Genomic DNA, 16,874 nt, shown 5'->3' with positions numbered 1-16,874 from the left:
GTCACCAGCCTGCGTGGTTATGGCAGCCACAGCTTTTTTTTTCTCATGATAGCCTCCTTTTAATATTAAGAAGACATTATCACAAGATTTGTTCTCGCTTCAAAGTGTTGCATTACTGCGTAATTATGACGAATGGCTCCACTACAATGCAACACATTCGGCCTTCGACTGTATTCACAATGGCTGGAGTCGATCCGAGACAATGTCTTGAAAAGCTCAAAATTCAAAGTTACACGAGAGGAACTAAAACGCGACTTCAACAGAAACAAACCAACGACGGGACAGTCACAAAACGATCTGACAAAGACGGACAGAACCCGGGGCACTAAATACAAGCAAACTGACGAGACAACAAGAAACAAAGGCTTGAGGCAGCTGATTGGTTGACACAAGGGACCCAGATGACAAGAGCAGATGGACAGAACACCAAACGTGGAAGACAAGAAAGCACATGCAGAAACCAAAACAAAACACAGACCAAGCAAAAACAGAATCATGATAGTCGAGTCCTCTTTTAGAGTAAAGGTGGATTGGTATCATTGACGTATTATGAGTGTGCATTTACTGGCATGAAGCAAACCGTGACCAGACTCGTCTGCAACAAAAGCAATAGTGAGTCATTTGACGCCACAGCCAATGACAGCCGCAGCATACCAGAAAGACAGATCAGCGCGCACACACACACACGCGCGCGCAAGAAACTACAACACTAATATGCCAATCAACAAAGTGGTTGATGTAATTCAATGTCCAGAAAATGACTGTGGTTTGGAAGCCGTAATGAGCCAGTGTCCTATTTGAAACAGGTGTGATTGGAACCAGCAACCGCACGAAGGTTTCTTTCTTCTTCTGGGTATTCATATGATTTTCCACTCCTTTCTGGTCTTTGCCAATGGGGCAGCCCCGGCGTAGCACCGGACCAAATCTTGCCGTGTGAACACCCCTAATGTTAACACTCATTCATATGATTTTCCACTCGAATCTGGTCTGTGCCAATGTTCACACTCGGAGCAATTTTCTGTGGTGATCAAAGTGACTCACATCACGTTCTCAGCAAGGAGGATGACTGTTCACTTGAGATCTCTTCAGATAAAACAAAGCTCGGTGATGTGACCTGATTCATGAAGCAGAGATGAAAATATCTTGCAAATGGGGTTGTCAGTTGACAGTTATGTGTTCAATACAGCATTGGCAAAAATAGATTGTTTTTCATTAGACAGCTCAATTTAGCGGAAATAAAGTCCACCGCACCTGAGGATGGAGACATTTCAATCCATGTATTTATTTTCATTTGTCCACCTGAGAGTCATGCGTAAGATGAAGACACTCAAAGCTGACTTTTGGGCAATCAAAGGCACATATAGCGGTAGATTAAAAAAAAAAACATACTCATAGCAGTGGATAATTTAGAAACTTAAAATTTTAAACCACACAAGCACGAGAAGTACGCACATGCAAATTCCACACGGGAGGATCCTATGCTAAGGTTTCAACCCCAAACCAATTTGTGTACATTTTTATCACAGGCTTTGCTATTACATTCACCGGTACATAAGAAATTGTAAATATGGTTCTGTATTGTTGTAAAGCGCGTGTTAACTATTTATACTGTAGTCCTGACTTGGCGCCTGGCAGGCGGCTGTGTCTTGCTCACTTAAAACCAGGAAATGGACAAGCGCAGTTTCTGCTGCATCACTCATAGAAACGCCAACATCTGTCAGCCAATCAGATGACAGTGACATCCTCGACTTGCATTCTCGACCGAGGTTGGAACATGAACATGTTCTGGAAAATGGTGCCATTGTTACCACCCAGCCTCAAAAAAAGTGTCTGGGAATAGCAACCACATCGGGCGGAACCAGGCTGGTTTGGGGTATGGAACCGGGACGATGGAAAAGGAAAATAATGGTGTGAAGCAACGGACAATTGCTATTTTGACACAAATTGGTGATGTGGACCTCTCGATTCAGGCTTAGCATCAAAGGCTGAATGGTTGCCTGCATGAGGTCTGTGACTGACTTTGTAACCTTTTTTTAGTTACTAGTTATAACTCGTATCTCTCCAATTAAAGGCGATTCAATACATATCTCGATTTACGAGGTGTGATATGATTCGACGGTTCATTCAATTTAAAGTGGAACGATTTGATTCTGATTCAATTAGTGGGATTCTAATTAGAATCAATATGGTATGGCTCAGTCCCAGAGAGTATGATGTAAAAGGTTTCTTCTGCTCAAGTGGCATTTACTTCAAAAAGGCCGTTTAGTTACCATAGGGACCTTGTTCTGACCTTATCTTTGAGTGTCTAGCGTCGGCGGTCGGTACACTGGAACTTGCGGGTCAACGAGCGGCGGGAGACCTCTAATGAGGTCGGCGGCCTTCTCTGCGATCATGATGGTGGGAGCGTTTAAGTTGCCGCTAACGATGCTCGGCATGATGGATGCGTCGACCACACGGAGGCCCTCAACACCAAATACGCGGGTCTCGGAGTCGACAACCGCCATCGGGTCGGAGGGCGAACCCATCTTGCACGTGCATGACGGGTGATATGCACTGTCAGCCTTGCGTCGCACAAAGGCATCGATGTCGGCGTCGGACTGGATCTGAGGACCGGGCTGGACTTCTGCCCCCCGGAACGGGTCGAATGCCTTTTGGGCAAAAATCTCACGGGAGAGTTTGACACATTCTCTGAACTCCAAAACATCGACATCTGAGAGGAGACAATGGTGGTGATGGGAATCAAAAACGGTTTCTTGTGGTGCCTCAGTGATGACTACGTACCTGTGGAAAGATAGTTAGGCTGTAGAATCGGATGGTCCTGAGGGCTGCTGCTCTTCAGCTTCATCCAGCCAACGCTCGTGCTTCTCATTGGTCCCACATGAACCTACGACATTAGACAAGGTACTCAGAATTTGAGGGCCTGGGGAGCCCCTACAGGAAAAGTGTCATTATCTTAATGCCAATTAAACATTACACCCTGAACACTTTCACGCACAGCGGTTACAACAGTGCATGAAAGGGTTAAGGAGGGAGGTTGCAACAATAATCCATCCATCCATTTTCCAATCCGCTTCACCTCACAAGGGTTGCGGGGGGTTTTGGAGACAATCCCAGCTATCTTCGGGCAGTAGGCGGGGGACACCCGGAACCAGTTGCCAGCGAATCATACGACACGCAGAGACGAACAACCATCCACGTTCACACTCACACTTAGGGACAATTTAGAGTGTTCAACTAGACTACCCGGAGAAAACCCACGCAGGCCCGGGGACAACATGCAAACCGCACACAGGGAGGCCGGAGTTGGAATTGAACCCGGTACCTCTGCACTGTGAGGTCGACGCGCTAACCACTGGACCACTGGGCTGCAACAATAATAATAATAATAATAATTTTTATTTTGTTGTCATATTTATTAAAACTGTCAGTCTGCCTTGACAGTTGTGCATGAAATCAATGATCTGTCTGAAAAAAATAAAATAATAAACACTCTCTTTGGCTTTGTTTTGTACCTCATTGCCTCAGGAAAAACTACCAATAAAGTTGGTCCTTGTCCCGCAGTTCCTAAATCTCATCAGTGCCTCTGGCTGGCAACAAAAGTGAATGCCACACTTAGTGGAAATGTACCGGTACTCATTATTTTCTTTTGTTAACTTAGAGTCCTGGGTTTTTCCCACATCTGCTCCATTCCCCCTCCCTCTGCCAGTTTGAGTCATTTAGGAGCACACCCGATGTGACATTATTTCGTGATTTGATGCATCAGTAACAAAATTGGTAGAAGGCACCAGGCAGTAAAACTAATATCCAATCCGAGTCATGCTGAGTCAAACACCAAAGAATACAAGTGAGTTTTGAGGCGGATTTTAAAGATGGGCAGCAAGGGGCCTTGCCCAATATTCAGAGCGAGGTCATTCCTGAAAGAGGGAACAGCAAAGGAAAAGACTCAATCCCCTCTGAGACTCCATTTCATTCTTGGTACTTCTAATAAAGTTTGGTCCGCAGACCTGAGGTGCCGGGCAGGTGTGTAGGGGCGCAGGAGCTCAGAGAGCTCAGGTGGAGCGAGGTCATTTATAGATTTGACAACAAATAATAGGATCTTGCCTGGAGGAAACCAAAACATGGATGGCACAAAATGTCTTGAATTTCAATGAAAAGAAGACAGAAATGGTACTATTTGGTCCCAGTGGCCATTGTACATCCCATCCTGTAGACTTGGGCCCCCTGTCTCCTTATCTTAAGTCAGGGGTGTCTAACTCAGGTCCCGGAGGGCCGCTGTCCTGCATGTTTTCCAAGTCTTCCTGTTGCAACACACCCGATTCGAATGATCAGATCATCAGCAAGCTCTGCGGAAGCCTGACATTGAACTTGTTCATTTGAATCAGGTGTGTTGCAACAGGGAGGCTTGGAAAACATGCAGGACAGCGGCCCTCCAGGACCTGACTTTGACACCTATGTCCGAAGTCAACAGTCTCAAAAACCGGCAAATTGGTCCTATTGTTCAATGCAACTTTCATCTTAGGCAGCTGGCTAAAGTAAAACCTCTCCTTTCTTATGAGCAGCTTGAGACAGCAATTCATGCCTTCATCACATCCCTGATCAATTACTGCAATGCACTTTGGAGTGAGTCAATCCTGCACTAAGCCTCTCCAGCTGGTCCAGAATGTTGCTCTTCGCCTCTTGGCTGGTACTTTGTAAATGACGTATGCTTGTTTTAAGTGCACATTTTTGTGACAACCCCATTTGCAGTGTTTTAAGCTCTTGTAAAGTGTCTTTGAGTATGTAGTATTGTAGTATTATTATTATTACTCGTAAGATGGAGCACATAACTCCTACTCTGGCCTCCCTTTATTGGCTACCTATGATCTGATCCATCAACTTCTCTGGAAATTTCTTGGGACACTGCTGTTGTTTTTTTACCATGGGGGGGGGGGGGAGCAATAATTTTTATTTTCTCTCTGAGTGACACGTGAGTTTCATTGCTCTCTTTCTGCTTCGGTGAGTGTTATCTGAACAATCATCCACGCACACTTCAATTTCCAAGAACATAAACAGACTTTCCACCACCATCGAAAACCAAAATCTAGCCACAGCACACTAACCTGATAAGCTTCCACCTTTGAAGCAACCCGCCCATGGTCAATGACCTGTGAGGGCAGGAAGTGAAACTGTATGTCAGGATGTTGGACCTGTGGCCGACTGCGAATAAAGCCTCCGCTCTCCAGGTGTGCTGTTGCTCCGTAACCTTGGAGACACATGACAAAAGGAGAGAGAGAGAGAGAGAGAGAACAATGAAGGGTGTCATTGCCAGATTTGGGAACTTTTTCCAAGTACTCCCTAGTACGATAACAGTTAAGTAGTGATTGCAGCAAATTAAACATGGACCATAAAACACAGACAAATTCAATCAAAATTTCGAGGGAAATATTGCTCACAATTCTCACAAAAATAAAGTAAGTAAAGCAATGAAAAACAAACACGTTTGTTTGAAAAGATTCAAAGTCAAATGCGACAAGTGGTTTTAATTTTGGATGAGTTCCGACTTTATATATAATGATTGTTTTTGAATTGTTTTAAAGTGTAGAAATATATTGCATGAAAATAGTAAATATTACAATGTGGCCACATTTAAGTCAAATTCAATTTCATTTGCTTTCACAGACATTTTGTTTTTAAGAACGGTTTTCGTTTTGAAACATAATAATCATATCCCTGATGAAAGACAGTGTTCTCGATTCAAAGGAATTGTAGTAAATTGTAATAATCACGAACATTCTATATAACTACCTGTATATTTTTAAGAAACCACCACGTCATAGGAAAAACAACCATTCAGAGACAGAAGGCATGACCGGTGAGATGTTTGAAACTGCCACCACAATACTACATCTTTTGTTTTTGAGCATGATACCTGAAGCACAGCGCCAATAAAGTTTATGCGGTGTGATAAAAGGCGCAAAGTTCAGAGGCTTCCGCGGCCATGCCAGGACTGCTACAAAAATAATCTGTAGCTTGAAGTAATATTTATTCTCCTAAATTGGGTCGTTCGCAAACCGAGGTTCCATTGTCATAAAAATAAAAATGAAAAGCAACCCGTTCAACCAATAAATAATCACAAGCTCAGAATTTGACCGGTGTATGCCTACCGTATATTCCGCACTATAAGGCGATTCGGAGTATAAGGTGCACTTTAAATTAATGCCGTGTTTTAAAACTGTTCCATATATAGGGTGCACCACATTATGAGGCGTATAGATGCAATAATGGCTGTGTTTGCATTATGTATCCACTAGATGTAGCTATGCTAAAGACAATACAATACAATACAACTTGATTTATAGAGATCCTTCACAACTGCTGCAGCTGCAAGAAAGCGCTTTACAGAACAAATTATCCATATATAAGGCGAATCGAAGTATGAGGCACACTGTCGGCTTTTGAGAAAATCGAATGCTTTTAGGTGCGCCTAATAGTGCGAAAATTGAGATAGCGAATTCTGCACTTGAGAGCATTACCAGTGAACACGGAGAGCCACTCCAGCCCAATTTTGACCATGTGGAAAGGTTTCTGGGCTTTGTACAGCGTGATGGGCTGAGTGCACTTCTGCTGGACATACAACTCCAAATGATCTTGGAGGTTGTTGCCCACACCTGAAAAAAAACCCCCAAAACATTCTAAATGTCAAGATCTAATCTTGACCGAGCTCATCTCCTTTCAGTCGGGAATTTCACCTGGTAAGTGTTGGACCACAGGAATGCCATGTTGCTTGAGGTCATCGGCATTTCCCACACCAGACAGCATGAGAAGTTGCGGCGAGTTGATGGCGCCGCCGCTCAGGATGACCTCTTTGTCTGCAAACGCCTGCATAGTAACAGCAGTTGATTTGTGAATTTGTGAACTGATTCAAGTTAGGTGCATCGACAGTGCAACTAGAAAGTATTCACAGCGCTTCCCTTTTCCCACATTTTGTTTTAAAATCATCATAAAAGATTGATTAATTTCTCCCCCTACAATTCTATTCACAGTACACATACTGTATTTACAATATGAAATTTTAATAAAAATCCAAATGTCCGAATAGATTCTGGCAGTTTTACGAAGAATATAATGACATGTACATGACTTTGGTTGAAATTATCCTGTTGCGAGGTGGCTGGTAGACCCCAAAAAGCAGGCAGGAGGGAGGAACACATCACACACCACCATGCTGGAGGCCCGGGCATTGTTTTGTTAAATACTTATTGCCAAATATGGAAAATTTACTGTACATACTCATGATTTTTATTATGCTTGAAAAAAAATGCAAGCTTATGTTATTTTTCATATGTCAAGTCAAGTCAAGTCAACAGTATTTATAGAGCACTTTCAAACAGCCATCGCTGCATACAAAGTGCTGTACATGGAGCGATTTAACATACACAATAAACAGTAAGACGAAATGGTAATAAAGGCGGTAGAAAGCACCAAACAGTAAAATCATGCTGAGTCGAACGACAAAGAATACAAGTGAGTTTTGAGGAGGGCTTTAAAGATGGGCAGCGAGGAGGCTTGCCGAATGTTCAGTGGGAGGTCATTCCAGAGAGAGGGACCAGCAACAGAAAAGGCTCGATCCCCTCTGAGCCTCAGTTTAGTTCTTGGTACTTCTATGGTACCAAGAACTAAGAACCAAGAACAATATCTATTATACTATACTATATATACCATTATATGGTGTGTAGCTTCATTGGTTAATTATTCCATTGCAATTATATACGTAAGACTGCACCATGACAAAATGAAAGTGAAATGGAGTGAATACTATCCTAATGCACTATCGCAGATAAATTGAACTTCAATGTTCTCTGACCCGTCTTGTCTCTCCTCTCTGCACATACTCCACACCCACAGCTCGGTGGCCATCAAACAGGATCTTGGTGGCCAGGCAGCGCACCTCTGTCTTTAGGTTGGGTCGATCCAAAACTGGTCTCAGGTAGGCACTGGCTGTGCTCCACCTCTTTCCTGCAAATTGTTGTACGAAATTAAAGCATAACAACGTTAAACCTATGAGGGGATCGGGCAAAACTAATGGCAGTAACAATGTTATCCCTGAATTACTAATCAAAACACATGGATACATATTGGTGCGGTCGTGGCGGACTATGAATCCAATGTAAAGATCTTCAAGTTGTAGTAGTTCTTCTTTACCTTTAAAAATGGTCATGTCCATCCAGCCCAAGCCTTCTTGTTGATATCCATTCATGTCTTCAGTGAAGGGGTATCCCGCCTGTTGCCCTGCCTCAATAAAAGCCTTGTGAAGAGGATGGTTAGTCTTCCCCCGGGACACGTGTAGTGGGCCACTACCTCCACGGTACCTGCGGAGAACGCATTGAAGTGATTCACGAATCTGAATTGAGTCCATTTTTGACTGCAGTTACATTTTGCAATGCGGAATGGCCAAGACAGCCAATGCTTGCATTGCTGTTGTTGATCAATATTATTTAGCTGTCAGAAAGTTCATATGGCTTTATGGCTCTATGTATCTTTTGTACATCCAGCCATCCATGCATCAATTTACGGTACTGATCCGCTTTATCCTCACAAGGGTCACGGGCTGTGCTGGAGCCTATACTAGCTGTCTACTACTACTACTACTACTAGCTGGCGGGGGACACCCTGAACCGGTTGCCAGCCAATCGCAGAGCAGACTCGCACCAAGGAGCAATTTAGATTGTTCGATCAGCCTGCCACGCATGTTTTTAGAATGAAGCCCGACTACCCGGAGAAAACCCACATAGTCACGGGGAGAACATGCAAACTCCACACAGGAAGGCCGGAGCCGGAATCGAACCCGGTACCTCTGCACTGTGAGGTCAAAACGCTAACCACGTGTCCACCGGGCCGCTCATCTTTTGTACGTTTGTGGCTTATCAGTATTACTACCCTATTGGCCATTTTAATGACACCCAGATAAATATGATCCAAGGTTGGGTTGAGGCAGTCAAAGGTGACATCTTAGCTATTCAACCACTCCACAGGCAGCATTGTTCTACCGATTATGACACCGGCATGGGAACCACACATTCAGAGAGACATTTTCCCTTCCAACCATGTTTAAATAGAAGATCCGACAATCAATTCATTTTCTGCATAGTTGATTAAGATAATTGAATGTTTTAGTCTTGATTATCGTTTAAAACTGGAAGAAGTTCATATGACCACAAGGACACAAAGCAATTTTTGTTGTTGTTGCAAACCTGTTGCCTCCCTGTTCGTGGCACTGCGCTTTCCTGAAGTAAGGCAGGCAGTGGTTGTAATCCCAGCCCTCGGCTCCTTCCCTCTGCCAGCGGTTGTAGTCTTCAGCGTGCCCACGGATGTACACCATGGCGTTGAGCGAAGACGAACCGCCCCAGACTCGCCCCCTCGGCCAGTACATGACCCGGTTGTCCATGTGGGCCTGAGGCAAGGTGTGGTAGTACCAGTTGTACCTGTCGGAGAAAGAAGGGCGACGCCGTAGTTCAGATGGCGGGAAATATCAGAAAATATTCATCGATAAATTTAAAAAATGGGCACTGTATTCACATTGTATCTGATATGGAAAAAGAACTACTTTATGCAGTATTTCATTTATATCATACATTATTTCATGTCTGGATAACAGATATTTGTAATTCAGCAAAACACGTCTAATTCCTACTGCTGTGGTTTGCAATTTCTTTTTGAGTATTGGTCAGAAGCTGTGAAGGGTCCCAAATTAACTGACTACCGTACTTGTCGTCACAAAGGTTGTAGGTCAGTGCAGCTGGCATGTGGATCTTCCACGACAGACGTACGCTGCCGAGCAACATGTCTTTTGGTCCGGCTTCCAACAACAAGGCTGACTCCTGGGCATCCTCTGTGAGACGATTGGCGAGAACGCAGCCTGCTGATCCCGCCCCAATGATAACGAAACTGTAGGATTTCTGATGGGCTGAAGACGACGCTGAAGATGGTGACGCTGGAGTCCGACGAGGATCTGTGGTACTGATGCATCTGCAATGGTGGGAGACAGCACCGAGGCGGCAGGTTCTCGGAACAAACTGACAGTCTGGCAAACGGGTGAAGAAGCTCCTGCTGTATGCTGAACATCTCCCACTCACAAGTTGTTTGGCTCCGGCTATGCCAGGCATGGCCAAAGACAACATGCTGCTTCTGGTTGGGTTCTTTCCGTGTAACGGTCAGCTGTCAGTGGAAACAAGCGCGAACATTAGAACAGTGATTCTCAAAGTGGGGTACCATTAGGCTCCCTCTAGTGGTATGTGAAAGAATCACTGAATTAAATGTTCAAACATTGCAAAACGTTACAGTCAGTGTTGCCACATTTACCTTGGAAAAGCAACTAACTTGCTTAACTGCTTATTTGACTTTATATGTAATTTAGTTAAGTTGATGGCTTGGTTTTCAAAGTAACTCATCTTAGATTACAAGTTATTTGAAAAAAAAGTCAACAGATGCCAACAACTGGTTAGCACGGTGTGTTATTGCAATAATAGTGATGAAGTCTTTACTACCAGACAACAAATTCCTTGGGTCTTCTACATACTTGGCCAATAACGATGATTCTGATTTTGATTTGAAGAGCTAACTATTTTTTGATCTGCACTTGGTTTATAGTTTGACAATCACTACATGCGAGGACACATGTAGACATACCTTAAATTAAATAGTCAGATTTGGATAAACTAACAATATGGCCAAAGTATGGCATTACCATTTCTTGTGATACAATATCAATATTGCCACCTCTTTAAAGGCTAATATCTCATGGTTTGTGGAGGTGGTACTTTTCAATGAAACTGAATGAGTGGAAAAAAAAGTTGAAACCCAACAACAATGAATAAGAAACTCAATTCCATGTGCAAAATAAACAAATAAATAAAGAAATACCAGGAAGCCAGAGTACCCAATGAAAACCACACAAGCACACGAAGGACATGCAAAAGATTCAAAACCAGAACTGTTCAACACTCATACAGATGTGCTCGCCATACCAGGCTGCCCCATTTGAAACTTTAGACACTGCTATTTATGTTTCAGCAAGACATTATTACATTTGGAATGTGCACTTATTAAGTTCCTGACCGAGATGGTCACTTATTAATTTCACTGGTAAGAAATGTTTAACTAGGTCTGCTTTTGTTTGGATCCAAACAGGACTTTATAATATCCTCTGCTGTGCTAGTTCTTACATCAAAAGTGACAACAACCTGTCTTAATCTTTTACGGGTGGGTGAATGATATTCCCAAATGTATATCGACGGTGGCACATGTGGGCCATATATCACATAACCGGTTTACAATATGAAATTCAATTCAGCCAGTGGCCTCAAATGTCAAGTCTATTTATGAACACGAACGTTGAAAACACACAAAATAAAAGGAAAGGGGGAAAAAAACAGATCACCATAGCAATGGTTAAGTAAAGTTTACACAGAGAATCAACAATTTCGCAACATTTTTCTTATCAGTGTATGGGTCCATGAAGTGTTTCTTATTGGCGGACCCACTTAGCACTTAAGAAATACACTTTGAAATAAACAAACCTCAACAAGCATTCAAAAACATGCGAAATAGGCTTTACATAATCAAAGAATCACAAAAGTTGTTTACTTTTTTTTTGTTTGAAACCCAAAGGCTTTCAAGCAGAAATCAAAATAGATCCAGTGGACTATCCGGAGCGCCTCAACCCCACAAGGTAAAATGACGTCAGTGGCATGCATAATAAACAGACGGTACAGTAATCAAACGCGAGTACAAGTACTGTAGGTGCAGAAATAAAAAGCCAGTTTACCGTTCGAAAGGCGAGCGGAGCACATGCCAGAGCGGCTCGAGTGGGCGGAGCCTTGAACGGAATCGGTCAGACTGCGTTTTCTCGCCATTCTTAAAAGCAAACATCTGACTTCTGCGTGTGCGCGTGTGTTTTGTACACAATTTTGGCCATGTCGAGGCTTCAACTTTTTCTCTGCTTGTACCTTGCGGATCTGGTGACGTCACACGACATTGTAAGTTGCCTTGATGTGTGTTAGCTCTATGACAGGTTCATTGAAGTTCTGTCACAATAATGAGACATGTTGTATTTTGACTTTACAGAACGTGACGTGTCGGAAAAATAATAGTATGTATGTTTTATTTTTTTCTTGTATGTAGGCTTATACAGAGGGCAGAGGTGGCAAAAGTGCCTAGCTCTGTACTTCAGTAAAAGTACATGTGAAAAAAAAGAGTACCGTTGAACTGAATGATGAATGTTTAACTGTAAGTTACACTAAATTACAATTTTGATGATTTGTCACAGTGAAAAAAAAGGTTTCTGCCTTATTTTCTTAAAACCCCTTACACTGAGGGCAACTTCGCCAAAAAACGCCTGAAAAAAGGTGCACCCAAAGTAAATTTGTAGCTGTTCTTGAACCATTTGGAGTATCAATATAGTTTTGGTCTCTTTTTGAAATATTCTGCTGTTGTGAAAGCACTATATAAATCAGCATGTATTGTATTGTATTCAAAATGTTATCATTTTGAATATTTCTCCCAGTCAGAATCTGTGGAAGTGCTCCAGTCACTGAACAATGGATGTTTGAAAACAGAAAAAAGGCTAATCTTATGTTCATCTAATTTCTTTCCACAAAATCTGCCTTGAAAACGAATTTGGAATGTTGATTAGGACTTCAAACCAATACAGGATCAAAGATTGAGGTCTCCCCAAGTTCCAGTTCAAATTTGACAATTGTAAAATGTTGGGCACCATTCAAATCTCCAGAAACTCGGCTTTGAGAAGATGCATAACATGTTCACACATGTACTCAGCTGACGACGTGCATCAGTGATTTGTTTTGACAGATGATAAGAAAAGATAAGAAAACCTTTATTTGTCCCACACTGGGGGAATTTTGGTGGGTCGATATGGAGGGAATATCTTGCTTGTCCAAATCTGTTTGTTATTCTCATCAGTGCACCATTAATATTTAATGTTCCGCCAAGTAGCTGCTGTCCGTTTTTTTCACCCGAGAAAAGCCCGAGAGCTCATGTTTTGCCAATCAATATTCTTAATATGTTGAAACGTTCTAACAAACACGACTGAAACATTTACATCAGTATACCAGATAAGAGCATTTCAGCATATCATATAAGATTTCAGTCATGAGACATTTTGAATAGAATGTGTTCAAGCATTTCAGCATTTCGCGTGTGAGGATCTCAGTTTACATGAGAGCTCTTCAGAAGTGTGTGAAAGGAAACCCTAAATTATGTCCATGCCAGCCTCTCATGTGGGTGTGTGCCTTTATTTGACTGTTTCTAAAATATTTATGTAATGTCAACACTTTGAATACATCTTCTTTGTCTTAACATTGATCATAATTACTTCCAATGTTTTAATTAGAAGATAATAACACACACACACACACATTGCAAACATTTTACATGGACGCACGTTACATGACTTCAACAGTGAAATAACATTTTCATTAGATAACAGTCACGTAGCTGCTCGTTTTCTTTTTCTGGTTATGTCAACTATTTGCACAGCCACATGTTGCTAGGCATTCTTATTCAGGTATTAGTCATAAGATTGGCCAATAGGTCGAATACAAATTATTCAGTCACAATCCACTAGGTTGTTTGATATAGTTGCATAACATAAGGACTGATGTTGTGTTTAAAATAATAATTACCACAACAAAACAGCGGCAAAGTTATGAAAGGAAGAAAGTAGAAGAACAAAAAGTATAGGAGCTGCTGTAAAGGCAGCCACTCTCGCGGCGCCATCTTGAAGTCATAATAATTTGTAGGCAGATGTAAAAATGTAAAAATGCACACATCTAAAATTACGTCCTTTGAATGACATTTTGAAATACATTCTTTTACATTTTAAAACGGTCTAGTTTTGAGAACATGTGACAGTTATTATTGACACATTAAAAAAAATCTTTTTCTCCAGAGTTGCCGCCTTCGAGTGACAAGAGTCCATCTCAGCTCGCAGACTTGAAGTTTGAGCTGGTAAACCTGTCAGGAATAGACATGGTAAATGTAAGCTGGGCAATCAACATTGATGGTAAGACTCACTGGGTTGCTTTTGGACTGAAAAATATTCCTTTAAAATGAGGGTTGAAGTCACTGATAGCATAGTATGAAGGCTCGGGAATTGTGGCTCCATTTAAAGTGAAGTCTTATATTTGAAGTTAAACTTCAACCTGCAATGACTCAGAATTCCTCCAAACTATCTAAAATGGAGTTGTTTCCACCAATCACTTTGTGAAATTCTGATGTATGTCTGTCATTTCTTGTCTCTGTGCAGCTAGTGTAAAATATCTGATTGGCACACGCATTAGAGGGAAGACGATCTACGTCTGTGAATACTCTCCACCTCTGGCCGAGTTTAACCTCACTGGCATACGGCAGGTATTACAGTAAGAGATTGATTCAAATTGTGGAATGTAAATGCTGAATCAAATCCCAAAAAACGAAACCATTTGAGAGCTATTATGTTGATTTGTACATTACAGCAAGCTGATTGTGTGAAAAAGTGTTTCAAAATATGGCTGCTATGTTGTTGCTTATCTGTCCATGAGTTCCATTTTGAATTCTAGATAGGTTTGTAGATAAAATCCAATTATTTTCAATCAAGGCAAAAGTTACACATATCGGACATAAATGCAATACGATACAACACAAGAAAACAAAATGAAAACATCAGAAGATTTGCTTACCTTTGGGCAAGTTTTGCCAATGAAAACAGGCAGAAGGATCTGACTTGAGACCAGCCTGGGGCACATCTAAGTTGTGGCGCAGGTGGTTGATTTGATCTTGGTCGATATGATCAATACAATACAATACCTCTTTATTTATACAGTACTAGCTGGTTCGCCGCCCTCCGGGCGGCTCATCAGCTAGTTCCTACGGAAGGCTGGTAAGGTGGTGGTTCGCCGCCCTCCGGGCGGCTCATCAGCTAGTTCCTGCGGAAGGCTGCTAAGGTGGGCCTTCGGCCCACAAAAATGTTGTTGCTTAGTTCAACTTTTTGTTCATCTTCATTGCTTATCGCGAAAATAAAGAGATGTTTAGCTCTACTAAATAACTAACAATTTCATTGCAATGCTTGTGGGTAGACAACATTTTTTCGCTAAGATGCCCACGCGATCGTAGTGAGCCACTGCCTGAGCGGCGCGGTGAAGTAGGTACGTTTTGAAAAGGGACAGACGGAAGGACAGACCGCGTGCGGGACGACGCGCAATATATAGATAGCACTTTCACAACAGCTGCAGTTGTATCAAAGCGCTTTACAAAAAAAGTTAAAATAAAATAACAAAACAAACAATAAAACAATATATAACATAAAACATGAACAGTCATGCACGTACCCACTCTTCCTGCATCGGCTTTGTTGTTTAAAGCGGTTTCAGATGAAAGAGGAGAGAATCCAAGTGTCCTTTCATCAGTGGATCAGAGACATGCTCAAAATATGCACACTTTGGCTACAAGCTAAGTTTGAAAGCAAACAAGTAGCTGTAGCGTTCATTGACGAAAAAAGCGATTGGTTCACTTCTCCTGTCCAATGTAAATCCGCTTCAAATCTAAGCGGCGACTCTCAATTCCAAATACGCGTCCACGCTCAGCGCCGACTCTCCATTCGCATCCTCGACTCCACAAGCCATCCATCCAACCGTACCAGCGCAGATTATCCAACAGTGCCGCCATCTCCGCTAAAAAAACGGGTGCTGTGAAAAATGCTGCCCATTACAGGTGCAAAAAAAACAAGCGCAAGGTGCAGGAAGACAGATTCTGAACTCCCCAGACATGTGGTGGTCATCATTCATAAAGATGACAATTGCATGCATCTAACACTTTGAATCATTTTAGAAAATAAATAAATGAATGGCACTGTTTGTTCTGAGCATTTAAGCAAGGATTGCTTGTAAAATAGATGTGGAAGTTACAGTGTCAGCGTCTTTTCTGTCTGTCAAATTTAGAAATGGTTTCACTACTTACTGCAAGCTCGCTACGGTGCCACGATCGAGGTGGCCAATCTTCCATTGCCACCACTGGGGAGCGGCCCTTCTTCTAAGTTTGCAAAATTCGTCACTACTCCACCCAAATACAGTAAGTACACTTTAATTAAAACAATTTGTCAATCACCGACAAAACTGTAGCACTTGTTTTTGTGAGAGCAGACGAGTGGCGTGTGAAGCACATCGGTGAAGGGTGTGTTATGATGCCCCTGAAAATGAATTTGACAAGACACAAACAAGAGACAAAAACACACAAGACAGAGATATGGCACTGTCCTGCAAGTGCTGGTGCAGCACTCATTATCATAAAAAGACAATGAGTCAGCATACAACTACGCCACGAAGAATGTTGATATTTACGTTCATTGTTTGAATTTGAATTGAATTGAATACAACTTTATACCAATGTGTCACACACACACACACACACAAAATTTAATCGTGAAATGGATTTCACCGAAATGAAGTGAATCATTCCATTCTAAAATTTCTGGACCTTGAATGGCATTGCACCTTTACGAGAGATGGTTAAAAATCGGCTTAAATTGGTTTTCTTGAACAAAAATAGAAAAAAAAGATGGAATTTAATTTGTTTGTCCATCTTTTGCTGGTTAGCAAGCTACTCTCTGAATCATGGAGGATCACATTAAATGGGACTCGGGCCAGTTGCATTCGAGTGCAGGAGGTCCACTTCCATGTGGAAACCTGGGGAAAACTTTTTTTTTGCACATTTTTGCCCACCTTTTCATACACCTCCTCAACGTTTAATATAAAATGAATTGTGCACTTTTGCATATACCCAGGACAAACAACCAAACAGCAAGACATTATTTCACCTCCTAAATGAAGGGCAAAGTATGAAGG

General features: G+C 42.0%; 2 protein-coding genes across 4 annotated transcripts in view; one reads left to right on the top strand and one right to left on the bottom strand.

Annotated features, from left to right (window-relative positions):
* Window positions 1–1,262: 1,262 nt before the first annotated feature.
* Window positions 1,263–11,934, bottom strand: chdh (choline dehydrogenase). The gene is made up of 10 exons (XM_052059452.1): window positions 11,804–11,934; window positions 9,745–10,194; window positions 9,231–9,461; window positions 8,182–8,348; window positions 7,844–7,995; window positions 6,729–6,858; window positions 6,513–6,647; window positions 5,100–5,242; window positions 2,782–2,884; window positions 1,263–2,710 (listed from the first exon to the last, which is right to left on the bottom strand). The coding sequence occupies exons 2-10, from the start codon at window positions 10,155–10,157 to the stop codon at window positions 2,292–2,294; spliced, it is 1,893 nt and encodes a 630-aa protein (XP_051915412.1). The 5' UTR covers window positions 10,158–10,194; window positions 11,804–11,934; the 3' UTR covers window positions 1,263–2,291.
* The window catches only part of LOC127596699 (interleukin-17 receptor B), a 78,082-nt gene continuing 73,074 nt past the window's right edge, over window positions 11,867–16,874 (top strand). For 2 of the 3 annotated variants that reach the window (XR_007961527.1, XM_052059508.1), the window contains exons 1-5: window positions 11,873–12,014; window positions 12,103–12,127; window positions 13,946–14,059; window positions 14,303–14,406; window positions 15,972–16,101. Coding sequence is in view for 2 of the 3 variants with exons in the window: in XM_052059508.1 (XP_051915468.1) it covers window positions 11,952–12,014; window positions 12,103–12,127; window positions 13,946–14,059; window positions 14,303–14,406; window positions 15,972–16,101 (436 nt within the window). In the remaining variant the exon portion in view is untranslated. Of the gene's footprint in view, window positions 12,015–12,102; window positions 12,128–13,945; window positions 14,060–14,302; window positions 14,407–15,971; window positions 16,102–16,874 lie in introns of all 3 variants that reach the window. The other variant, XM_052059509.1, reaches the window with a different exon arrangement.

Source organism: Hippocampus zosterae, chromosome 2, assembly GCF_025434085.1.
Source record: "Hippocampus zosterae strain Florida chromosome 2, ASM2543408v3, whole genome shotgun sequence".
NCBI lineage: Eukaryota > Metazoa > Chordata > Actinopteri > Syngnathiformes > Syngnathidae > Hippocampus > Hippocampus zosterae.
Note: the sequence above shows the minus strand (reverse complement) of the source record. Positions and strands in the feature narration are given on the sequence as shown.

Excerpts from the sequence above, each read along its gene's own strand:
- chdh (XM_052059452.1), bottom strand. The coding sequence starts at position 10,157 with ATGTTGTCTTTGGCCATGCCTGGCATAGCCGGAGCCAAACAACTTGTG. Across the intron at positions 9,462-9,744 it reads TACAACCTTTGTGACGACAA|GTACAACTGGTACTACCACA; the intron begins GTACGGTAGTCA and ends TTTCTCCGACAG. Across the intron at positions 2,711-2,781 it reads GCCTAACTATCTTTCCACAG|ATGTCGATGTTTTGGAGTTC; the intron begins GTACGTAGTCAT and ends GTCTCCTCTCAG.